Source organism: Citrus clementina, unplaced genomic scaffold (assembly GCF_000493195.1).
Source record: "Citrus clementina cultivar Clemenules unplaced genomic scaffold, Citrus_clementina_v1.0 scaffold_2, whole genome shotgun sequence".
Taxonomy (NCBI): domain Eukaryota; kingdom Viridiplantae; phylum Streptophyta; class Magnoliopsida; order Sapindales; family Rutaceae; genus Citrus; species Citrus x clementina.
In genome coordinates this window covers 8336493-8360793 of record NW_006262688.1, presented here as the reverse complement: position 1 = coordinate 8360793, position 24301 = coordinate 8336493, and the positions used below count along the sequence as shown (strand labels likewise).

Here is a 24301-nt window from a genome sequence, read left to right as displayed (position 1 = left end):
TTAAAATTTATAATTATCTCATATTTTATTTCATGACTCTAATTTCTTTTAATAATAATCGATAATTCTGATTTAAAAATTATAGAACATCAATACTAAACAGGTCATAAGCTTAATTATTTTTATCATACACATATACATTCATAAACAGTAATTCCATCCCCTCCCCCCTTCCCCCCACCCAAAAAAGAAAACAAAAACGAACCGATTTTATCGGAAAATGTGTAGGACTCGCAACATTTGTTCAGCTTTCATGTAGTCCAACTCGAAGAAGCGCCTCTTTGCAATCAGGGGAATGTAAGTGGCAAAAGATTTCAGAGATAAAGGGTGCTAGCATGTTTATTTGACCTATGAAGTCCACACACAATGCATTCACATTTTTTAGCAAGTGTCTAGGGTTAGGATACAAACTTATATAATACCATTTAATTAGTTAGATTAAATATCTCATGACCTACATAATTTATTTTTATAATTTTATATGTTTCATTCAACCAAAACATTTATACCATATTAATTTATACAAAATAAATTTACACAAATTACTAGCTCTACAAAACATTTTCAATGATAAAAAAGATGTAGTCACGTGTACAATACTTCCTCTTACTGTTACAAATTAACTTGTGTGTTTTACAAATGGTTATACCAAGAATACACACTCTATTAACACAAATCGATGTGATGGTATCATATAACCGCCACGTTTCCCATACCACCGAAGGTGAAAAAACTGTGGGACATGTAAGCATGATATAATACTTCCATACCAATTTGTATAAGTACAGTTTGGCCTACTCAGTATTACAACTGTATTACAGAACATACCGGTCATGACTACTCATCAAAGTTGAACTAAAATATCGTAACTGCAAGAAATATCCGATAAATTGTTACCACTCCTCCGAACTCCCTTCCAATCGGTCTTCGTTCTTTGATACACAGAATTTTGCTTTTGCAGTTTCAAGGTTTCAACTTTTTGAAAATAATTAGATTCAAAGTCTACAATGGGAGAGAGCCTGGGTGCAGGCAGCCGAATTTTGCAAAAACACTGGACAATCACTCCCAAGAACAACTCTCCTAACGTCTCCAATTACTGCTTTGGCATGCACAACGAATAATGCACGCATGAAACGTAAGATACTGAAAAACATATAGCACGCTAACTGTTACAACAATGGTTGCTCATGAAAAGCATTCACAGCAAGCAGAATTAAATTGGATAATTTGACACTCTCCATTAAGGTCTCAACTATTCCTAAGGTTATCATACAGCGAGGATTAGAAAAAAAAAAAAAACCCTTAAACTAGGGCTCTCTCTGATGCCTCGTATTTCCGAATCTGATGCATTCATGTACAAATATGGTACAGAAAAAGCTTACACAAAGATGAAGCAAAGTGAAGAAAAATGCAGAACCTAACTAAGCTAAAAGAAGGCTAGCCAATACAAGAACTAAACATAGCATCCCAGCGCCTTAAAGACTGACTGGTGATCAAAAATTCGGTGAAACAGAGCAACATGGCTCCTTGAGACGTGACCAAATTTTTGGTGAACACTTTCCACCCATAGAGGCAAGTTAGTTGAACACACCTGGGAACAGAATTCAAATAACGACTTATTTACGATGCTTCTTTGATGGAGGTTCTGACTGTGGCTCAGCCTGTGAAAATAGAAAAACCTCTCACAGTCAGGATACTCTTAGAAGTAATTTGAGGGGAAAATAAGATTCATGGTCCTAAATAAATGCTTGATTGTAAAATTGCTAATACACATAAGCAGTTTCACTGAATACAAAGTGTAACCTAAAAATTTGATGAACAGCACATTTGTGTTAATTTCAAATTATAAAGGTTATAAAAATTGCAGCAAATAAGTGACCTGCTCGCTAAATGGCTAAATCATACAAGAAAAACGCTATATGATTGCACTTGTTATATACTCAAACAAGTTAATAAACATTTTCAAGTGGAGAACTATCACAGAGAGTCAACAGACAAGTTCACCACTTTAAGGCCTTTTTGACTTAAAAAAATACAAAAAAATACAATGTCTAACCTAGGTTAGATGGCACCATATCTTATTCCAGGCAGTTACTTCAATCAGAAACTCCAATAGATGCTAATTCTGATTACAAGGTCTCAACTATATATAGAAAGACAACAGGCCTGGAAAGTGTAGTGCAAAGTCTAGAGATGTCTATGGGAAGATAGAAAGACAAAGCATAAGAAAACACATGAATGACTGGAGATTTTTTATCATGGATTATTTTAATTCAGAAGGGCTAGACAAGGAGATATAAATCGTTGCCTTAAATCAGTAAGTGAGAGGCTATGGAGAAAGAAAATAACATATAGAGATGAAGAGCTTCAGATTGTACATGTTTTTGACATAATTACCAACCAATTGCGAACCGTTTACACAAAAGAAATATTCTTTTAGATCTTCAAGGTTAAGTTTACTCTGCAAACAGAACACAGGTTCACGCATATACATAGACTACAAAAGAAATAGAACAAGGATCGTCAAATTACTGAAGTATATTCATTAACTATACAGTTAATATCCATAGCTCTCTCTTCCAACTATATATGGAAGTTTCTTAAGGTCTTATCCACATCAACATGGGCTGCTTGTGCTCCATCTACGTTAACATTGGTTACCAACGAACTACATTTCGGTACTACTTGTATGTGTCTAACCATTCCAATGTGCCAATCAAAACATATTTTTAACACAAGACATGGATATAAGGCTACATTTGGAAGGCAGGATTGGATTGGATTAACTTTATTATTAAATTGGATTAGATTAGATTGGATTGGACTGGGTTATATATAATACTATCTTTTGTTTGGTACAATATCGAAAGGGACTATGTTAATTTAATTTAATAAAGCTAAATAACTATTTAAATAATATAATATTTTTACTGACTTTAATATTCAATTTCCAATATTATTGTAAAGAAATAATTGATTATATTTATGTTATAATATTCAAATACTAGTTTAAATAAATTAATGAATAAAATTTTGATATTCTATATGATCTAAAATTAAAGGTTAAAAAAATTATGAAATTAGCTTCCAAGTTTAATTTTTTCCTAAAATATTAGGTTAAATGAAAAAGAAAAGAGTGATAAAGAGGACACAAACTTTTCATTTAATCTTATCCCACCTAAACCCATATAAAAATAAGGATTATAATCTGATTAGTTTTGGACTAAGTTTTAGTCTACTCTATTAGTCCATGGCAACCAAACAAACCTTACGTTAGATTATTTTGTTAGTCCCAATTTCTAATCCAATCCCACAATTTATCCAAGCTCCCAAACATAGTCTAAGACTCCTTTGGCATCTAATAGGCACTGCAATCACATGTTATTTCTCTCATTTTTTCATTCCTTGTACATAATTTAAAAATATAGTACTTTGGGCAGGTTCTAAACAGGGGAAGAAGATAGAGAGTGTTAGTATGGGAACCTGGAAGGAGTAGGAAAAAGAAACATGGATCCATAAACTCTCTAAGCTGTTTGAATTTTATTAAGCTTTCACAGAGAGAGGAAAACTTTGATATCTTTTTGCCCATTGCCTGGAATAGGTAGGATATTCACCACCCTATCCCTAGTGACTCATTTGCATTCAGACTATGACATGTTCTAGTATATCTGCCGTCTGTGAACAAAAAGTCCAAATACCAAGGCAAAAGAAACAGATGAACAACAGGCCTGCACATTTGGTTTCAAATAAATAGCATAACTTCCCTGTGCTTTTTCTTGTTGACGAAGGCAGCAGGTCAGCTAATTGGACCAGAGTACAAGGATGCATCTAACTTGCCAAGGTAGTCCAATTAGGCCCATTATGGATCCAAAAGTGAAACTAATATCTAAAATATAGACACCCAATGGCATTCCCATCTGGACATTCGGGTTTTACCAATATCCGGACTAGTTACTCTCAGCCGTTGGGTACATCAAACAGCCGAGAGCAGATAACTTCAAAAATTAAAAAAAAAAACTTTTACTGACATGATTTTGACTGATAACTGCAGTTTTTCTCTCCCCATGAATCATCCTTTTTTATTAAGTATAATACTGCATCAATTCTCTCTTCATTAATTTCTTCAAACTCACTCACTCACTCTCTCTCTACAACATTAACAATCTCTATCAAAATTATTTCAGAAAAACCTTTCTCGATTAGTTTCACAAGTAAAAGAAGATGAAAGTCAAGCTATTGAAATTTCGGCAATCATGGACTGAGCTTTTTAAGGAAAAAAAATTCTCACAAATTAAATAAAATTTCGTTTGTTTGTTAAATTTGAATTTTAAAAAATGCATTATGCCAGGGAACACATGAAATGATTCATAAATTGATTCCAGAAATAAAATAGAAGGATGCCAAAATGAAAGAGCCAATTACTTTGATTAGTGATATTCTCAAAAAAAAAAAAAAAAAAAATCATCTTCAACAATTTCTTATATTTCCTCTGCAAATTTTGAGCAATGAAGGAAAAAAATCAAAACACAAGCGAAAAACTTAAAAATTCGGGAACAAAATTTTCAAATGAGTGAAATTCCTCTCCAGTCTATTTTCTCTCATTGGATTACTCCTGGTCAATACCATCACAAGAAAAAAGCTTTGGTTTTCATGAGGTTTTTTGCAAACTTGCTTTTATAAACAAATTAATTTGGCTGGGCAAGCATTAGCTTCTGAAATTAATGTTGTCACTGGTGATGGCGCTATGGTGGATGATGATGTCTGATAAAGGAGAGAAATTTTGGCCCTGACATTGAAGAAAGCTAGTGACCGGACTCTGGAGATATATTAAATGGAGATGGGGGAAGGGGGGAGGGGGAGAGAGAGAGAGAGAGCTGCAGTTACTGGTCAAATCAATATATATATATATATATATATAATGTTAACAACTGAGAGTAAATGTCTGGATATTGGGAAAAATCTGGACATACAGATAGGAGCACTACTCTGTGCGTGCGTGTGTGTAAAGTTCAATGTACTTCCTCAGAAGTGAGCAGTATTATTTCGAAAATGCAGAAATATGCATTCGAAAAAAAATAAATCCAAACACTACAACGAATGTTCCAATGAAAAGTTCATTACAATATTAAGTTTAATTAGCATAAAAGAAAAGTGCCTTGACAGCATATGCAATCACATCAGTTTTGTCTTTATACATCATGCTTGTTGAAAAGATTCGACGAATCATGTAAACGTCCAGTATTTGCTAGAAACGTTTAAAAAATTCAAAAGGAAAACAGTGCTTGAAGGAAGAAGGGAAAATGTAAACATTGTATTAAAGAACAATATTCATAATTCATGCACTAGAAAACATAGTGATAACAGGAGCAAAGAGTCAATGCTTACAGTGTTTGAAAGCTGCTCCCGGATGTAGGCCATTGATCTTAACATAGCACCTAAGGTATCTCTGGAGACCTGAAATTTAACCTCTGACTCTCCTGAAATTGTCTCAGTATCTTGAAGCTGAAATGAAAGAACAAAAAAATAAATAAACTAATTGAATAATGAACTAAAAGAGAGCAAGTAATAAGCCAACAGAACAATTTCTAGCTGGGAGATCATTAATCTTAATAAAAAATCACATGATATACAACAAATAATGTTCTTGTCACTTTTATTTTTTCTAAAAATTGGGAGGGGTATGGGGAAGGGTAGAGAAAGAGAGAGAGAAAGAAAGTAGACAGGATTAAAGATTCCAACTCTCTTTTGCAGTTAAGTATTCCTTCATTCTCTCTAAAATCCCACGGGAACTATAACTCAGAAGTTAATGGACTATCATAAATGTTAAAAATAAGCAGCTTGACAATATTAAATTCACCTCAACTTTGAACCCATTCTCATCATTGTATTACCAAAGGAAGGATCCAATCAGTACTCCCATTCATCACATTAACAAACCAGTGCTTCAAAATATTGTAGCCTGAGGCAAGCACAGTAATTCCCTTCTAAATCTAGCAACCAATTAACTTTAACACCCTCATCATATGCTGATTCCAACGTCTTCAGAACCAAAATCTACATACGACTAATCCACACTGTTCCTCTTAACATTTTTGTGGTTAAAAAGGGGTAAAGGATGAGATCCCTGCTACAATTCCTAAGGCTGTGAAATTAGTTGACAAGGTAAAATACAGTTGTACAAAAGAAATAGGTAAATCTATTAAAAACAAAAATACCTAGGGTCTGTAGAAGAAGATGGGAAAAAAGGAAAATGACCTTAGGTCCCCAAATTTTTTTTTTCTTTTTTTTGGGGGGTAAAAGCGCCACCCCAGCGCCTAAGATTTTTCATAAGACTCCATTGAATCCCTATTGTTATATCTGTGACAGAGTATAATACTTCTATAACATTTTACCTTTTTACCCCTTCAAATAAACCAAAAACATCTAGCTTACAAATTAATGATTTTTTTTTTAAAAAAAAGAATACGAAAATAAAAATTGTTTTTCATTCCCTCTCTCAACGCTTGTTCTCTGTATCTCTCACAAACTTCTGTATCTCTCATAAACTTCAGCCTCTAATTTCCAAGGTAAATGAAATCAAAACAAAGACAGAAACAATTCAAAGTTTCAAACAAACTCAAAAGATGAATCATTCTAAGAATTCAAAAATCTAACTCATAAAAAAATTAAAAATAAAACCCAAAAACTTTTTTGAGCCACTGAATTGTTCAAAATCTCTCATCCAAAACCACTTGGCAATTTTATCAAACAGCTCTTTTGAAACTTTAGTTCATCATTTTGCACACATCCACTAATCAAAGCATTTCGAAAAATCACATTTAGCATTAATTGCAGAAAAGACCCTTTACCTTCATTCATGAGCCCTTCAAACAAATAATTAAAAAAATTCAAGAAGTTAGACGAAGAACAGGAAAAAAAAAAAAGAAGAAGAACCTCCAAGAACTACCACCACCAATACCATCCTCAAAATTAGCCATCAAGATATCTGTTTACTCTCATCTTTCTTCACAATTCTTTCACAACAAAATTCAGTATGAGTATACCCGCATGGGTTTGGTGGTCTTTGCTATGCCACTTCACAGACAAATAATGTCGAAAAGAAAGAGAAAAGTCAAAAATCTGATCAGTATTCTATTGTATAGATCTTTTCCTGATCTTAAGGGGTTTTTGTGGACACCTTGTTCACTTTTTGTACATGTGTTTCTTCTTAATACAAGTTTCTCTGTTTCCTGTTTTAAAAAAAGAAAAAGAAAAAAGAAAGGGAAGAGTCAAAGGATGTGAGAATTTTCTCTATTTTTTCTTTTACTGTACTTGTCAGATTATAATTTGAAAAAGAAAAATGGTATAGTGAAAGACAATTTTGTCCTTGAAAAGATAAATTTTCAGCCACTATCATGACAACATGGACCTGATAGAGTATTATGAAAAATTGGGGACCTAAGTGTTACATTCAACAAAAAATTGGGACCTAAGGGTCATTTCCAAAAAAAAGGCTTAAAGACCACATAAATTTTCATAGTAAACAATAGGGAAAAAGTAGAAGAAAGATGAAAAATGGATAAATCCAATCAATTGGAACTGTTTCTCAATGAAAAAATCAGCAGAAAATTATTACAGGCTTGATTAAGAAAATATTTAAAAGAGAACAACTACGAATTGACAAAGACATAAGCAAGAAAAGAATAAATATAAGCTGGTTGGTGGCAAACAGTGAGAATTTGGGATAAGAAAAGGGGTAAGATAAACAGAAAAACGAATATTTGTTATTCCAATAATCCTCAAGTCTCCTAAAACACATAATTTTAAGGTCCTAAAAATTGTGGCCAAGTAACAAAAACAAGAAACTAGAAACCTTCCCCAAATTCATTAACAAAACCAAATCTAAGATTCCAACTCAAACAAGTACAATAAAAACGTTTCTAGGGCATTACTATATATTAATTCAAAATATGTTCATGTCCAGAGAAGGTATACAGAAGAACTAGGGATGGTAGGTATCTGTTGTAAATCTGTAATCCACCGCATTTACACACACACACTGTACATAGATATAACAATGACGAAGAAAAGGACATTATAGATATGACAATGAGGAAGAATAAGACATTATAGAAGTGCGAAAATGGTTTTTCAAACACTGAATTTCCAGTGTTTGATGCATGATCAGAAAAAACAATTGAATTTTTTTATGCCAAAACATGCAGATCAGTCATACAACTTCGAGTACCACTATGAAATAGAACTTAAAGAGGCATTAAAGCAAGCGTTACAAGGAGGGTGGTCTCTACCTTTTTTATGAACAAATTTAAATTGCTTTCCATCTTGATTCATTTTCAACACAATAAATCATCTAGAGTTCATTCAACTTAGTTAAACATTATGCTGAAATTATGTCTACTGATTTCAGTTTCATCTTCTGGTTATAAGTCATAATGCAATGTCTAATATGCTCCTCTGTCGGCTAGTGTATTCCTAGTTTACCCTTGTTAACTGTAATTAATCAATGAGTGCCACAGTTTTTCAAGTGTACATCTTACAATTTCTTCTAGAAATACATCTTACAATTTCTTCTAGAAACTTCATACAATTTCTTTCATGGTTGAATATAATAAAAATTGTTGCTGTGATCTATATCATAGGGAACAAGTACAGTAAATATAGTGAGTAAAGGTTTTAATGGGACACTTAAAAGTGAAGACCAAACAAAAAATGAAAGCATAATTGACCCCAAAATTTCAGAAAACAGGACATGCACATATACACACCTCTCATCACAGTATTTGAAATAATCCAACCACTGGACTGTAAAAAATTCTTAAAGCAGTAAACAAGGGGAGAAGAGGGTGTAAACCCAAAAAATAAATAAAAAGGCATCAGGGAAAAAAAGAATCTGCTTTGCTCTTATCAATTGTTAAGATTTTCAAACGTGAAAGCAAATGTTCCATTGTATTAAGCGCTTTTTGCTGCCCAACAATGACTTTCTCAATAAAGGTTGGAAACTACAATGTTTACATCTCAAAATCCCATTAATTTACCGCCTATCTCCAAGCTAATATCTTTATTTTATTTTTTTTAACAAGGAAAATAGATTTCAATCCATACATCAACAATAGAAAAAGAAGAAGTAAATTGTCTGTGTAGTGCATCAGAACCCAGTTCTCTCTCTTTTGTCTTATTTTATTCCTTTTACCACCAAACCTCGGTTAGGAAGATGCATTTAATAAGATACTAAGAACAGATATTCAGCGGTGTAGAACTGAACAGAGCCCAAAACTATTAGATTCTAAATAATCCCAAATATAGACCAACCATCAAGATGTCTAATCACAAAAGCTTCAACTCTCTTTCTAGTCATGCTCATTTTTAATGTAGGTGCAGGCTTGGTGGAAATAACTAATTATGAGCTTATATTAATTAAAAGTTAGCACTTAGCAGTTTGACAATATTAGAAGCATTTCATATGTTACCTTCTTTCGCCGCAAAGCAAAAAGTCAAAAGGATATAAGAGCTGCAGGTTACCAAAATTCAGAAGCAAGCTTTATGGGATCATAGGTCTTGAATTTCGATTTCATACCTTCAAATTGATGACTGCAACCCTGTTAGCTGGCGTTGAAAGCTGGTCACTTATATATGCCATGGACCTTAACATGGGTTCCAGTGTAACCTTAGAGAGCTGAAACTTAACCTCCAATTCTGCTGAGGGAGTCTTGCTATAATCATGCAACTGCAGAAGAATAAAAGGAATATATGAATAAAAAACCATAGCTCCCATTCTGTAGTTAATAAAGGGCAATAGATCATAACAGCCAGTTGTTCCACACCCAATGCTGAAGTTCACACAAAAAATTCAATGAAAGCTCCAAAGAATATCACAAACGATTATTTTTACATTACTCAAAGGTACCATGTATTTAAATTACAGCGGTTGTTAGTTGTCAGATAAACCATAATTCCAACTTGACATAGGTCATAATCCAACAATTCCCATTTGCCACAATGGTTTCAGATTATAAGATATGTACCTTCAGATTAATCACAGCTACTCTATTCCCCGGGGCCGAATTCTTATTCTCCATCACCCAGGTCATGGACTTTAGACAAGGGAGTACAACCTATACAAAAGGGCCAAATATACGGGCCAAGTCAATATAAAGGACAAATTAGCAAAGAAACAAATCTAAGTTTCCTTATACAAACCATGTTATCAGAAGGACCATCATCTCGGTGAAGGGACACAGGGGCCATGCGTGGAAGATTCAAATCAGAAACAGGTTGGATTGCAGGACCAGAATCATTAAGATTAAATCGTCTTGTCATTTCATCTTGTCGAGGCCATAACAAAGGAGTACTATCTGAAGGTGATGCAGAGATCTTCCGGTCATCATAACCAGTGCCACTAACATGTGAACCAGGAGGTGGAACTTTGGCAACATTTTTCTTCACAACCGCAACCTTTTTCCAGCCTTCTCTAATAGAACTCATAGCAACATTATAAGTCTCTTGGGCTATTGCCCCATCTTCTGAGTATTTAATTGCTTCCCGACATAGGTTATTATACCGCATTGTCAAAGACTCTTGCCCATGTAGTTCGGCAGTGCGTTCATCCACTCCAATCCCAGTCTTTGCATTTCTTGTCCATCGTTTCAAGATATAATGAGATGGCAATGTAAGAACATTTGTGACTGTGAAAACTGTCAATACATGTCTACAGAGAATCCCTGAATATTCAAACATTTGGCAGCTGCAGTTTGCTCTCATCTCAGGATGATTAAATGTAACGATGTACGCCCTGCTATCATCTTCAAATTTGGCGACCCTGAATGTGCTGATAGCTCCATCACTTTCAATTCCATTTGCAGTGTACACAAAAGTTTCAACTAACTCTTCCTGAAATTTTGTAAATACTTTCCTAGTGAAAGAGTTGGCAGCCTGTCTTTCCATAGGCGACGGTGTCCTCAAGCGTGGTGTCGTGCAAATTGTATCAAAATCAGCTTCTATCTCCCTTTCAAATGAGTTCTCTAAAGCTCTTTCATACTGCCTGAAGAACATCGGTATTGTCGTCTGTTGATTCACATAACCATCAAAAAAGGAACCATCAAATCCTTGATTAGGAGATATTGCAGCAAAAAATGAATCCCGAAAATAAACTGGAACCCATTGACTACGAGCATTATACAATGACTGAAGCCAATCATGTCCCCTGAGATCATATTTGTCAAGGATTGAATTCCAAGACAATTCAAATTCTTCTATTGTTTCAGTCAAGTTGATGCAATTGTACAGCTCTACCTGAAAATTGGGATGTGCAAGACATACGTGAGCCAGCTTTTCCTGGCCTTCTCTTAAGACATGCCACTTACTGATACAGTGGCGAACTTCTGGGAATACTTTAGCAACTGCTATCTGTATAGCTTTGTCTTGGTCTGTGGTTATAGAGACGGGTTGGCAATCATTCATCGCTGTCAAAAACGTCTTGAAAAGCCAAACAAAGGAAGCCTCAGAATCATCTAGTAGTAAAGCACAACCAAATAAAATCATCTGTCCATGATGGTTTATGCCAGTAAACGGAGCAAATGGTACATTATACTGATATACTCTGTACCTTGTGTCTAATGTAACTGCATCACCGAAATGACTGTATGCTGTCCTTGACCTTGCATCAGCCCAAAATACGTTAGCCATACGATTGTCATCATCAAGTTGTATTGCATAAAAGAAACCTGGGTTCTCAGCCTGCATTTTCTTGAAATAGTCCAGCAGATTCTGAGCATCCCTCCCTAATGTCCTTCTTCTATTAGCAGGCCTTACAACATAATTCAGGGCCCCAGTGTTCTTAACTGCACGATTTGACTCTATGGGGGGAGCTGTCCGAGACTCTATGGGGGGAGCTGTTCGAGACTCTACAGGGGGAGCTGTCCGAGACTCTATGGGAGGAGCTGTCCGAGTCTCTACAGGGGTAGCTGTCCTAGCTCCACGATTGTTTGTTTCTACAGTTGCACGGTTCCCATCCATTGACACATACATAATCCCACTTGGCACAATTCCCACACCTTGATAAACTTCAGCTTTCGTAGTACCGGCAAAATGCCTTCGGGGACGAAGGTAATGCACCTTACTTGGACTGACCATAGGGTGGCTATGTTCCTTCACAAATTTTGTTACAACCCATTTGTTCTGACCCTTCAACTCTATCCTAAGCATAGCATCGCAGCTCTCACCATGCCTTCTTTTCAAACCCTCTCTTCCACACACAAACTCTCGAAAAACAATTGGCTCATCGGGCCTGGGACGACTAAAATGACAAACTTTGGAACTAAAACCTACACGTCTAGCATACTCATCATAGAAAGTCTTGGCAGCATCTTCAGTATGAAATTCCATACCCACGTAAGGGTCCATAATCCCATCATCATCACCATGGGCCGAGGAATTCTCAGCATTGTTTGCTTCTGCACTTTCATTGGGTTCAATTTCTCCATCATCTGACACTCCACGCTGACCCATACCCCCTTCAACTTCAACTACATCAACATCCATAAAAATTCAACGTTCATTTCTTTCTACTAATTGAGAATCAACTGCGCAGCTGTAATACACATATATTTCTGTCTCGTTAATGCAATCTGCACATAGTTTTTACCATCTTAATTATGACATAAATGGAAAACAACCAGTTTGATTTCTAAGAAACCAAAGTTCAAAGAATAGACGAAAAGATAAAAAGAATAACATTGAAGTAGAATATTGAATCTTAAGTAGCGGCAATATGCACATACACTAACTTAGAACTCAGATAGAATGCAACCCAATTCCCAGTCTCAGCATTTAGAACTTGATTCAACATGCATGTCCACAAAAGAATAACACAACAACAAAATTTAAAGTTTATGGAGCTGAAACATAAACCAAATGAAGCAACTCGCAACTCGCAACTCGCAACTCAGTATGAAGCAAACACACACGTATACTCCAGAGGGAGGGAGAAGAAAGAGAGTACCTTTGTGCTGAATGAAAATTGAAGTCGCTAGTACATCAAGTACAAAACGGAAGATGAAATGGCAAACGAGAAAAAATGTTCCAGAGTGGGAGAGTGGGTTTGATCACATCATCATTTTTGGGAAAGAATTTGAGAAACCCTAAAATTATATTATTCAATTGGCTGTTTAATTTTAACTTTTTAAAATTTGACAAAACGAAAACTTAAAACAGAAACAGGCCTGTCGCGCATTGTACGTCTCTGTTGGGAATTAAACCCGGTTTATCAAGCGGATCTTTCTGCTGGGTATTAAACCCGCATTTATCAAACGGATATTTTAATTTTGGGCAATTTTTTTCGATATCTCCCCACGTACACCGCCTATTTACAACTGGATAAAACTTAATCGATAAATTTATCTTCCCCCCCGGGTAGAGATGGCAAAACCCCAGGCTGGATCCGGGTATTGCCATGACCGGACCCTGTCCGGATGCAATCGGTCCGGGCCAAGTTTTAATTTGGGTACTCGAATTATATATTTTTAAATATTTTATGTGTATATATTTTTTATTTTTTGGTAATTTTATAAGTCTTAAATTTATTTCAATAAAATTTGACATGAAAATATAAACTTTAAGTGTTTAAAACTTTATATGTATAATAAATGAGTCAAATAAATATAAAATATTTAAAATAATATATATTTTATAATTTTTTTAATAAAATTCGGGTTCCGAGTTTATCAAGTGATGCCCAAGATCGACCCGGCTTCATAAAATACCCGGCCCGCAACGCCAGGATACGGTTCGGGTCCAGATCGGGTGGGTATTTTTGCCACCTCTACCCCTGGGGCCGCCACAACACCCATATCAATATACTTTTAAATAACCCCTCTAGCCGTGCATCTACACGTTTTAAAATTTTATTTCAAAATTTCATCTTAAATTATGTAATATTTATTCACCAACTAATTTAATAATATAATTTATTTATTTACATTTATAAAAACTATCAATTATTTAAGGCAAATGCTAAGTTACAATTATTGTAACTTACACATTTCATGTGAACCACACAAATTGCAGGTCCTATAATTTTGTGTGGTTCACATGAGAGCTGTAAGTTACAATGATTGCATGGATTTGTCCTGGCTATACTCTTAAAATAGGTTATTTATCTAGATACACCCCTGTATTTCAAATTTCTGCACGTATACCTTTTATTTTGTGCAAGTACTAAATTACCCTAATTAAAAATCTTATTTCCCAAAAGCATTCACGATATAGCGCCCTCAATGCTTCTATTTGTTTCTTCTGTTTCGAGTTCAAAGACTAGAACCCAGTTACAAAAATAGAGGGGCACCTATCCCGCGCACCATAGACCATCGCGTTCGTTCTTCCAATTGATTATTGTCTCTTCTTCAGAGATACAAAGCTCCCTCTCTTCGCCTAAAGAACATTCTTAACTAGCAATCCTTGATTTGGCCAGGAAAGACTGCACTACTTTGGCCCAAGAAGCGAAGGGAATGAGCTCGGCTGCTTCTCCTCCACACTGATTTTTCTCCGTGCCCGTTCCGCATGCGCTTCGCGCGCCATTGGCGCTTTGCTCTCCTCTTATTCTTCACCGTCCCCTAAACCCAACGCCTTACTTTCTTCTCCCGACTTTCCGTTGCCACAACCGCTGCAAAAACACAAGGCACACATGACTCACAAATTGGGCTTTTCTGGTGATTGTGGAGCATTTTTGTTGCAGTACTTGGAGGTCCTAGCTCATGGACTTGATGTCAATTTATATTGCCAACAAGATCATGTTACACAATTTCGAAAAGTCTTGGCTGTCAAGTTATTTGGGCATAAGTCATAGAAAAAAACTTTATAGTGTCATTTTTTGGACTATGAGATGTAATAGTTATGATGAGGATGTTGTTGATATTTGATGTAATTAAAAATAACTTGACATATATTTTATTTCTTTGTTAATTATATTAATGATAGATAAGATAGTTTGTACAATCTATGTGATATAACATGATTGCCATATATGCACAGGGAATACGTTGTAAGAAAATACACGACTGTAGTCGAGTATTTACACATATACATGACTGCAGTCGGGTATTTAGAAATAAACACGACAAGCTCTCTGTGAGAAAATACACGACTGCAGTCGGGTATTTGCACAAATACACAACTGCAGTCGGGTATTTAGAAATAAACATGACAAGCTCTCTGTGAGAAAATACGCAACTGCAGTCGGGTATTTGCACAGATACACGACTGCAATCGGATATTTAGAAATAAACATGACAAGATTTCTGTGAGAAAATACACGACTGCAGTCGGGTATTTGCACAGATACACGACAACAGTTGGGTATTTAGAAATAAACATGACAAGCTCTCTGTGAGAAAATACACAACTGCAGTCGGATATTTGCACAGATACACGACTGCAGTCGGTTATTTAGAAATAAACATGACAAGCTCTGATAAGTGCATATTTTCCATATATTTTGCTTTTAATTTCTCCATCTTTTTCTTATTTTGATCTTAAATATTCTAGTTATTTTAGTTAATTTTTAATTTAATAGGGAATTAATTAATATACATATTTTATTTTTTTTATATATTTGCTAGTTATTTTTATTTCTTATTTTTAATTCATTGTATTATTTTATTGAATAGGAAATTAATTGGAGATTGTGGATAATAAAAAGGCATGAAGAAATTCAAATTGAGAAGGAATGAAGATTAAATTGGAAGACAAAAATCAAAGCAATTAATCCAATTGAGAAATGTTGAATAATTAAAATATTTAATGTTTTCCAATTGGCAATTGGAGTACACGTGCATGGCATTGCAAAAGTGGAAAACATTTAAACGGGCCCACAATTGACTTTCAAAAGTTGGAATTAATGGCTTTGGGTGGCGTTAAATTGGAAAAGAATTTCAATTCTAATTGAAAAAGGATTTCTTTGGATTTGTTGGAGAAGAATTCGGTCAACTAGCATTATAAAAGGAGAGCAGCTGCTGGACGGAAGGGAGAAGAGGGAGAGCAGGGGCTGATCCAATTCGGCAAGAAAAAGAAAAAGCCAAGAGCCGCAAGAAGGAAAAAAAACAAAGGAGAAGAATTCGGGCAGCAAGAGACTTTGGAGGAGGGCAGATCCAATTCGGCAGCAAGAGGAAAATCAACAGCCGCTTGAATTAATCTCCATGATTGGTTTTATCAATTCTCTTATTCCCAATTCAATTATGTTAGGCTAGATTTTTATTTGGTTGAGGGTGAATTTAAAACCCTAAACATGCTATGCAATTAAATTTAAATTCTATCATTTAATTTATTTAATTGAGATTGTTTATGTTCTTCTATAATTAATGTTCATGGTTTATTCTTGTTTTATTTGAGTGGCCAATTAGATAGGACTTGAATAAATTTTATTGCTAGATTAAAATTCTTGATCCGTAATTGTCTTGATATTTTAATCATTAGTAGCAGGTTGGAATTAGTGATTTCAATTGAAGAACATAACCTAGGTTAAATAATCCGAGCTTGTGTGTTTATTGCTAGATTAAAATTCTTGATCCGTAATTGTCTTGATATTTTAATCATTAGTAGCAGGTTGAAATTAGTGATTTCAATTGAAGAACATAACCTAGGTTAAATAATCCGAGCTTGTGTGTTTATTGCCTAGATCAACCTAATATCTTTCTTTGTTTAATGCTTCCATTATCTTAAATTTTAAGAGCATGTTTTAAATTATTTAATGGTTAGAGATTAGGTGAAGAGCTTATTTTGTCTAACGACACATTAAGGAAAGATTGAGACTAACAGAGCTTATTGTTATCTACGGTTGATAGTTTCAATATAAATTGATGATAGAATTAATATATTATGTGCATGTTTGGTGGTGGCGAATGATCCTTTAACCAAAGTTTTCATTATTATTATTTCTTTCTCATTTAATTAGAGTTTTTATTAAATTCTTGTTCGTAATTTTAATTTCTTTACTTCTTATTATTTAGTTAAAAATTCATAAACCCCATTTTATTTTTAATTGGCATTTTCTTTAGTTAGATTAATTTATATTATTATTATTATTACTATTACTATTATTTTATTTTAAATCTTGCTTTGGAGTTAATAATAAATATAACGAGCATAGTCTCTGTGGGATGGATCCTTACTCGCTCTGTACTAATTATTTATATTAATGGTAAGGTTTTAAATTTGGTGCACCTTAACGACACTACCAAGCTCTCTGTGAGAAAATACACGACTGTAGTCGGGTATTTGCACAGATACACGACTGCAGTCGGGTATTTAGAAATAAATATGACCAGTTCTGTAACAGCCAAAATACACGATTGTACTTGGGTATGTGCACAAAATAAAAACTCTCCTAAAACATTCATTATATTGATGACACGATCAATATAGACTTTAACATATCAAACTTCAAATAAATGAAACTAATTGTAGTTTGGTTGCCTATCAAATAACATAAATCCAATACTTATTGAAATTGTAAATAAGTCGTAATACAATAGAAGTTGTTTAACATTCGTCATAAATTTTTGACATCTTCAACCCAAACACTTGGTCCATATTTTATAAGCCTCTGGTCGCCTCCCTTCAATACTTATTCTTAGAAAGCCACACAAACACATTTATTCATCTGTGAAACAAAAAGATAAAAATTTATCACTAAATATGAATGTTTGCACAACAATAATTGTGTAGCTTGCTAAAATACACAACTATAATTCTGTAAACAGTCAGATTAAGGTTGGCAATTTAAGGGCCTGGGTCGGGCTTTGCTAAGCCCAGGACTAGGCCCATATAATGTTTAAAAAGTCCAGGCCCTCTTAAAGCCCATCCAAATTGGGTGGGCTTTGGACAGGCCGACGGGCCTGGGCTTTTATGAATTGTCAAAAAAAATTTAAATAAAACTATAAATTTTCAAAACATAATTATCCAATACATAATATCGTGAGAGCCCAATTGAACATGTACATATTGTAATCTTGTAATGATTCATAATTGTGAATTAAATTATCACCAGAAATCACCAAATGATTGTTTTAAAAAAAACAAAATCAAGCATGTAAAGATATGTGTTGATCCGAATCATTCCATTTCAGTAACTTAAAACTTTGACAGAACAAAAAAAAAAAAAGAGTGAAAAATTATAACACCACCGTTTCCAATAAATTAGGTAATATATTCAATACAGCCTCCACTCTCCACTCTCCACTGGTGACTTGAGAAAGGAATATGCTAAGTTAATTAAGTAATGGCTCATTTATTTTGTTTCCCCGAAAACTAGTGCACATGTTATTGCTTCGCTAAACATATCTGATTTAAGCACAAATCAAAGTTTAACCACATTGAACAACTTCTTTCATACATAGCAAGACCTGAAGAAGTAAAAATTTGAAATAAGAACACAAAAACCTTAAGAGCTTTCTATAAAAATTAGATAATCGCGCGGCTGTGCTGGTGGGTGGGAGGCGCTGCTGGACACGCGGGAGATGTTGTTGCTGCCTTGCTGGGTGGCTGGGCGGTGGCTGATGCTGGAATCTGTTGCTGCTGTTGGAATCTGTTGCTGCCGCTGCTGGAATCTGTTGCTGTTGCTGCTGGAATCTGTTGCTGCTGTTGGAATCTGTTGTTGCTGCTGCTGGAATCTGTTGCTGTTGCTGCTGGACGGTGGGTCGCTGATGGCTGATGCTGGCTGGACGCTGCTGGAATCTGGAGATGCTCGCTGTTGCTGGCTGCCGGCGGCGAGAACAGTGAGACACCGGCACGGTGACGCCGTGACAGTGAGTGAGAACTGAGAGGTGAGTGAGAAGTGAGGGAATGAGGGATTTACCGATTTAGGGATTTTGTCACAGTTCAATATTATAAATTGTTTTGTTTTAGTTTTTTTTTTATTTCAATTTTATGATATATTAATATATTATACAATTTTTTTTAAAAAATATATATATTTATTATTTATTATAAAGTCCGGGCTTTTCATTCAGGCCCTTGACTAAGCTCATATGTTATGGGCTTTGTCAATTATGAGCCCTTATCCATAATTTCAACCCTAAGTCAGATGATATATTTAATAAAAAAAATAATTGTAATCTTTGTACTAACAGAATGTTAGGTGTGATAACAACTATTATATTTTTCAAACTTGCACGATTGTTGTCGTGTAAATTCATACATACATGACAGAAGTCATGTAAGTTACAAAAATACATGACTCAATAAATAGTTAGAGCCTCTCAAAAAAAAAAATTAGAGAACATATTTCTTCTTAAAAAAATGTTGGGATTTCATAACAATTGGAACATTCTACATATATATACAATTATAGTATGTAAGTTCATACGTACACGCTAGTAGTCGTGTGACTTATTAACACACACGACTATAGTCCAATAATAGTAAAACGATATATATAGTAAAAAAATATATTGTTTGAACCAATAGAACGATAAGGTATCATAATAATTAGAATTTTTTACACATTTTCACAACTACAGTCGTGTAAATACAGACATACACGACTATTGTCGTGTATGTCGGGTGCAGAAAAAAAATTTGACAACAACTTCAGATTTTAACAAATATAGTTATAAAATCCATCAAATAATAGTCATATGATGCAAATGTAATGAAAATATGAGTTGCTTTAGTGTTTATCACAAACTAAACAAAACCCTAAAAATAATATAATGTCAACAAATTAAATAGATAACACAAAATAAAAAAAAAAGTTTCAGATACCTTATTCATGGGATGAATAATGCACCTAGCTGCAAACAAAAATCTTAGTGCATTAACTGTTTGTGAGTTTTTGTTGTGTGGAGTTAAAAAAAGTGAGAAGTAAAGAGTGTTGTGAGTTGTGTGTGTTTTATATTTTTTTTTAAGGATATTTTAGGCAATGTACCACATAAAAAGATATATCTACATAATTTTCAAGCATGAGATATATTTAACTAAATACCCTACTTTTAAGGCATATTTAATTAAAAACCCCAATGATTGTAACTTAGAGGCTCCCATTATTTAATGAGTTGAAGTATTAGCACCCCTCTATAATCCTTATAAAACCCCTCCTATTACAATTACATTAAAGGACAAAATAAATCTAGTTATACCATTATATTTCTCTTTTCAACTCTTTACACCCATACAACTACACCAAAATCTTTTACAATTTTTGTTTTCTCACAAACAACTTTTTTTTTGAGAAATTTACAAAACTTATTTTTAATTTAAACTTATTTTTAATTTTAAAAAACAAATAATAGCTATTTGAGTCCACTTTAATTTACAAAACTTTCTAATAATAAGTTTTGTAGACTTATTTTTAATTTATAAAATTTTCTAAACTTATTTTTAGTTTAAAAAAATAAATAATAACTATTTGAGTTCACTTTAATTCTACTTAATTCATACATATATTTGATTTTTTGAGTAAAATATTTATGATTTAATAATTCAAAAATTTATAAAAACAATATTTATAATTAGAGTTGTTTGGAAGAAACCGAATTATTTTTCTTTTTTAATTAAAAAAACTGAAAAAAGGAAAATGATATTTTGGGAATTAAAGTAGGTTTTGATAGAAAAAGAGTATGAAAAAAAAATTACAGAATGCTAATAGTTCCACTCTTATTTAATAAACAACACATCACATGCCACGTTATTTAGAATAAAATTTTTGAATGTCTATTATTTATTTTAGATGCGCCTTGGCTTGTTCGATTAGTCACCGTGCATCAGCTTGTTCACGAATTAAAAAAATATATATTATAAATTTGTGAAATTAAGTAATTTTTCTCAAATTATAAATTTGTTACGTAATTGTAATTATTAAACACGCTTTCTCATGCACTAATTAATAAATTCCACCTGAAATCAAACATGTACCATTCTGGTGATGGCTGACCGTGAATTGAATCTAAAGAAGCTTAGTACAAATTTTCAACAAAATACTAAGCACCAAAATATTGAACGTGAATTGATTTTCGAGCACTATTGAGAAATTTAAGAAAAAATAATGTGTAAATTACAATAGAAGTTAAAAAAATATCCCTAAATTAATTAGTATTCCTAATATCTTTATTCTTTTGTATAATAGTTTTTATTGTAAATGGTCTAATCATTGACACCACCACTGAAATCCCACAAATTTATTATAATTTATCTTTTCTTATAGGCAGTAACAAATCATAATTCTTCTCGAGTTTAATATTCACTTCAAAAAATCTATTTTTTTCAACTTATATCTAAATCTCATCTATTAAATACCAACATTTATTTATGTTATGACTTGAACTTATGTGAAAATAAGCACAATACGCTTTCACATCCAGCTATAACAATTAATATTTTATATTATCCTTTTAGAAGTCAGTAACTTATAATTTTTATTTTTTGAAAGAACATTGAACCGAAATTTAAGAGATTTTTTTTTGTCCTTTTACTTTTATATATATATATATATATCTAAATGTTATTTAACTTGATACATTCAAATAATACGAATAAAGTACTTATTGAAAGATAGAAGAAATTAACATATATTTTCATCTTTTGAAATACGCGAGCCTTGCAACCAAAGTTTTGGGTTTTTGCCCTGCTTATAATTGTCCTTGATTTCAATACATAAAACCAGCTACAAATATAACGCTAATAATTTTCATTTTTAAAACTCAATATTTATACTTCTCAAACCAAAATAAAAATAAAAATCAATGTTTATAAAAGATAGAATATTCATATATGACTTGCCGACTTGTTGACTTGTTAAGTTCACAACTTGCTGAAATTGAAGAGCAATGTTCAACTCAGCCACTTGTTTCTGATCAAAACAGCAGCCTGTAGGGCCTCCATCTGGTAAAAGTGAGCACATGACATGACAGGACCTTTGGCCTCTTCTTCAACAGTCATTATCCCTCCTGCCCTGCATGGCATGCCAATTCTCTCATCCGTTTTAACACAGCGAGGATGAACACATTTTATGCACATATTGGATTGGGGTACTTCTTGGCATTGAGAATGGCCTTGGACCATCTGCTGGCCTGGCCACCCACCCATTGGCTTCAATTGCATTTTCATCTTCTCACTATTCCATCCAGTGTCTCCTCTGTTGGTATTTCTATATCCTTAAGTTCATTTCTTGTCATCTCGCTTGGAATTAATCAATCCTCTGTGGACACATTTTCTTTAGCTGAAAAAGTTAAAAACTTCCGACTACATAAAATATGTATCAACATTCAACACCCTTCTACACAGTAGCTGTATGTGTTAGACATGTTACTTATACATTATGTTCGTAATTTATATATTTATATTACATAATAAGCATGAAACATTGGACTGGAAAAGATATTCGTTAAATGGAACACAGCAATTAGTGGTGGAGCCACTAAGAGACAAGTTGAGGCAGCTGCCTCAACTTGTCCAAAAAATTCAAATGACTTGCTCTATTAGATTACCTGAAATCATAAATTTACCCTTTAGAATTCAAGATTAGATACATCAAATTCAAGATTAGATTTATTTTAAAATTTAACAAAAATCTCATCCGTTTATGATTTATTAGTCCAATTACATAATTTAAATGTCCAAAGTCCAATTGCATCCGTTAAAAATAAACCCTAACATCTAATTTGATATTTGATTTAATTTAGCAAAAAAAAATCTTATTAAATATTAAGAGTAATGTTAAGGATATCAGTAGTTGAATTCATCATTAGAATCTCAACTAATATAATATTTATTTATTGGATGATAGAAATACTAATTTTACTAGTTATGAAATTTATTATCTAATAGAAAAATAACACGTAACAGTTAGGACTCCAGTTAGGATTCAATTATTGAGATCTCTTGCATTATTTTAATGTTAAAAATAAATTAAATTAAACCTATTATCTAAAAAAAGAAACAAAAATATCTAAAATCATATATTTACAGCACCACCAAAAAACTCTTTAAATAAGATTTTACCACTTATTTAAAAAACCACATCAATAAAAAGAGTTTCAAAAGACTTTTCAAATGAGATTTTTCAAGCTTGAGGGCCCGCAGCCCATAGCTCATTGGCACACCCATGCCCTCAACAACCTTGAGGGCATGGGTTCGAGTCCCAGCGCTCGCACAACACTGGGACTTGACTCCCTTGTATAATATGGGTTTAATTGTCTCTTCATATTGGGGTAGAATCGATCTCCCTCCAATATTAATAGTGAGGATAGATTTTCCTCCAACTTTAGGTGAGGGTTGATATTTAGGTTGTGCTGTAATATGATTATTCGGGGAGAGTCCCGACTGATTACTGATTGTAAATATCAGTAGAGTTTTGATTGTAATATATCAATGTATTAAAAAAAAAAAGAGATTTTTCAAATAAAATTATTTTTCTCTCTTCAATATTAAAGAGAAAGAAGCACTGTTTCATTTAAAAAATCTTATTGAAGGAGTCTTTTAGACCTTTGATTTAATATTTTATTATTTTTCTCTCATTATTCTTAAAGCGAGAGAAGTGTTGTAATTACTATTATTTTGGTAGAAGAAAAAGTTTGATTTAAAAATAATATAAACTTATTTTTATTTGAAGAGTTTTTTTAGGAAATAACCTATTTTTTTCACTCTTCTATTTGTTAAATAGCTAAGCAAATAAGTATTTGTTAAATTAAAAAGAGTCTTTTGGTGATTCTCCAAGAGTATTTAAATTAGAAGAGTACTTAAAGAATTAAATTGCTCTTCAATCTTTACAATTTGACTGCCTTCTCTTAAAGTTTTGGCTTCCTAAGAAGTATAAGGAGAAAAATTAATAAGATTAGAAAAACAGTAAAATAAAATACTAAATAAGACATCATTTCAAGCTTTAGTATAAGGAGAACTACCAAAGTTTTTCCTTGTTTATATTTTATGCCGGTCATTTTACTCCCACTGATTTAATTTTCTAGCTATACCATTGGCTGCAGTAATGCAATGAGTCAATAATAATGGACCCGACACTAATTTAATTCTCATTCTCCCTCCTTATTTTACAAGTAAGCAAAATTCAGAACCAGCATAGGGGATTACCACAGTGCTTGTACGTTCTGTAGAAAAAAATGATTTTCTGTAGAAGAACATTGACATTTCAAGGCCTAGACGCTGAAGTATGCAGAAAAAAAAAATGATCGCAACTGTATAACAACATATAGGGAAGAAACAATCAAGAGGGCTGGTTAGGAATGCCTGGAGAGTCAAAACTAGCACTTGTATATTTTTGTAACCAAAAAGTTGGCAGGGTTAACAAAATAGGCGAGCGCTG

The 24301-nt window shown here is 33.3% G+C and overlaps 1 protein-coding gene across 3 annotated transcripts; it reads right to left on the bottom strand.

Moving 5' to 3' along the window:
• Positions 1-751: 751 nt before the first annotated feature.
• On the bottom strand, positions 752-13313 carry LOC18051130 (protein FAR1-RELATED SEQUENCE 3). Of its 3 annotated transcripts, none has more exons than XM_024190376.1 (6): positions 12998-13313; positions 10198-12623; positions 10023-10112; positions 9575-9724; positions 5386-5502; positions 752-1661 (listed from the first exon to the last, which is right to left on the bottom strand). In XM_024190376.1, the coding sequence occupies exons 2-6, from the start codon at positions 12535-12537 to the stop codon at positions 1617-1619; spliced, it is 2742 nt and encodes a 913-aa protein (XP_024046144.1). In that variant the 5' UTR covers positions 12538-12623; positions 12998-13313; the 3' UTR covers positions 752-1616. The 3 variants fall into 3 exon arrangements, with proteins under 3 accessions (XP_024046144.1, XP_024046145.1, XP_006446368.2); XM_024190377.1 differs by having other exon boundaries at positions 10198-12586; XM_006446305.2 differs by having other exon boundaries at positions 10198-12521; positions 12998-13312.
• Between the last annotated feature and the right edge of the window lie 10988 nt (positions 13314-24301).